The 2,634-nt window shown below is 46.2% G+C and overlaps 1 protein-coding gene across 1 annotated transcript; it reads left to right on the forward strand.

Moving 5' to 3' along the window:
- The first annotated feature begins 501 nt into the window (after nucleotides 1-501).
- On the forward strand, nucleotides 502-1,983 carry LOC133805099 (uncharacterized). The gene is made up of 2 exons (XM_062243200.1): nucleotides 502-916; nucleotides 989-1,983. Exons 1-2 carry the CDS (start codon nucleotides 851-853, stop codon nucleotides 1,583-1,585), a joined length of 663 nt encoding a protein of 220 aa, XP_062099184.1. The 5' UTR covers nucleotides 502-850; the 3' UTR covers nucleotides 1,586-1,983.
- Nucleotides 1,984-2,634: the final 651 nt, after the last annotated feature.

A 2,634-nucleotide genomic window follows, 5' to 3' on the forward strand; every position in this document is an offset into this window, starting at 1 on the left:
CTGAGGCTATCTGGCCTCCTGGCTCCTCGTCAGGAAACGAGGGAACCCGTGGTGGCAGACGCCACTGCCGAGGGGCATCCCGTGCAGCAACCCCCAGCGTCTCCTCCCCGAAGGAGGCCAACGGGGGTTACGATTAGGGAACCCACTGGCGGCCCTTCAGCAGAGAGGCATTTTGCGCCCCAAGGGAAGGGGAAACAAAAGGCAACAGAGTCCGTCATAGACTTGGATGAGTCTTCAGACGAAAACGGTACTGTTATTCTACTTTTAAATAACTTGCCAATTCCCTGTCACTTGTTTGACGGGGACGGAAATTTTACGTATACTCCAAATCTAGGGCCAGACTTCTTCATGCCAGAGAGTGAGTGTATGACTAATAGAGTCAGTAGTGTAGCGACAAGTAGTTGTAGCTTGGGTATTAAACTTTGTGACCTCTTTTTTGATTTGCCATGATTTTTTTATCTATTTTGTCTTACTATCTGCATGCTTATATTTTTCTACAGAGATGGCTTCCCCCAATGTTTTCGATCTATACCAGACTCAGGAGGAGGAGGAAGTTCCCCTGGTCTGCCGGAAGAAATTAGCTAGGAGACATGACAGCGAATCACCCTCGGCCAAGAAGGGTCGAGCAGCTGATCCTCCTAAGGATGGGCCCTCTGGCCAAGTTTCTGCTCAAACACCTGCCTCTGTTGAGAAGGAGGCAGCACCTGCCACCACCAACCCTCCGCCTGCGGCTCAAAAAGAACAGGCCCAACAAACCGAACTTCCTGGGTCCCGACTCTCGAGCCGTTCCCTGTGATCAGCTAAAGATCGCCTTGCTCACATCCTGAAGCATGGTCGTTGCAGGGAAGCAATGGCTGAAGCTGAGAGCATGGGGGTCGATCAGATCCTCAATAGGGCTCTTAACGAAGTGGCCAGTGTAAGTATTCTTTCTCTTGGCCTTTATCTTTCCTTCTTGTAATATAGCCTAACTTTTATCCTTTGACTGCAGGCCATGCTGACAATGACTGCTGCTCGTACTCGTGCTAGTGCTAGCATCGAGCAGTCTCGGGCGAAGGTCATCGAGGAGCTTCGGGCTGCAGAGGCTAGACATGCTGGGGAGTTGGAGGTGGTCACCCAGCAGAAGGATGCTCTGGTGACAGAGCTGGCTGAGAAGGAAGCTTCTCAGGAAACTCTGAGGAAGCAAAGGGATGACTACCTAGAGTCCAGCCGAATTCAATGGCGTGAATTCAAGAAACTTAGGGAGGAGCACCTCGCTAAGGACGCGACCATTGCTGTTCTCAAAAGCCAGGTGGAACAGCTCAAGCTCACTAATGCCAAGGACCTGGAGAGGTACAAGAACGCGACACTTCGGTGTTTCTATGATTTTTGGAAACACAACAGGGGTGTCGACTTCAGCTACCTCCCAGATGACGCCAGGAATGCCGAGTTAGCCCGCTGTACTGCTCGGTTGGCTGCCGAAGAGAGAGCTAGAGTTCTTGCTTCCCTGAGCATTCAGCCAGCTGCCGGAGTGGAGGGAGGAGAAGCCACCGGGGACGTAGTCGACCAGAGTGCTGAACAAGATCCTCCTGCTCCTAATGCTCCTTGAAGTTTTTATTCTTTTAATTTTCTTTAATTACACGACCCACAGGTCGGGATGTAAAGACTAAATTTTATTTTTAATTTTGCTGCATGGGCAGCATAGTTTCCTTTTACTTTGAACAATTACATCCAAGCAGTACTGCTTGCGGTGTAAAAAAATTCCTTTTGATATTATAATATTTCTTGCTTATTATAACATCTGTTCGCATAACCGAACTCAACATAGTACTTTGGCTTGATTTAACAAAATATAAAATTTGAAAAATACTCTAAGTACCGTAGCATGCTTTCACTTATTTTGTTCATGTGTTTACATACCTCTTGGTATGCTTTGCTATCGATGTACCTTATATGCCCCCCAAGTGACTGAGGAGCTTTAGGTCCTTGGTCACTTGCCTTGACCACAACCTGTACGAACATTACTGCTCGATAGGAAATGCAACACTTATAATACAACAAAACAACACACGTAATGAACAAATACTTGTAAAAAAAGAATTTACAAAGGTTGGCAAGAATGACTGGCTGCGCACAGTCCCTTATAATTCTCGTATTAAAATGGACTAAACATGTCTTTACGAGTGATCTTAAAAAGATCTTACACTTATAAGCGATTAGCCATATAACATGGCTAACCCTTTTTCAAAACTTGTAAAAAGTAAAAATCAATACAAGCCAATACTTTAAAAAGAAATGTTTACTAATAATACTTGCGCAGGTGTTCTCCGTTCCAATAGCGTGGAACGAGATCTCCATTTAAGCGTGCAAGTTTGTAGGTGCCTGGATGAAGGACTTCTTCAATCTGGTAAGATCCTTCCCAGTTTGGTCCGAGTACTCCAGCAGTTGGGTCGCGGGTGTTTAAGAAAACTCGTTGAAGTACTAGATCTCCGACGTTGAACTTTCTTTCTTTCACCTTTGAGTTAAAATACCGGGCGACTTTTTGCTGGTACGCAGCTACTCGGAGTTGGGCTTTTTCTCGTTTCTCGTCAAGCGAGTCTAGGGACTCCATCAACAGTTGGCTATTCTGGTCTTGGTCATATGTGATTCTTCGATGTG

This window comes from Humulus lupulus, chromosome X (genome assembly GCF_963169125.1).
Source record: "Humulus lupulus chromosome X, drHumLupu1.1, whole genome shotgun sequence".
Taxonomy (NCBI): domain Eukaryota; kingdom Viridiplantae; phylum Streptophyta; class Magnoliopsida; order Rosales; family Cannabaceae; genus Humulus; species Humulus lupulus.

Coding starts and splice junctions, on each gene's coding strand:
- LOC133805099 (XM_062243200.1), top strand. CDS start 851: ATGGCTGAAGCTGAGAGCATGGGGGTCGATCAGATCCTCAATAGGGCT. Junction 917..988: donor CTCTTAACGAAGTGGCCAGT/GTAAGTATTCTT, acceptor CTTTGACTGCAG/GCCATGCTGACAATGACTGC.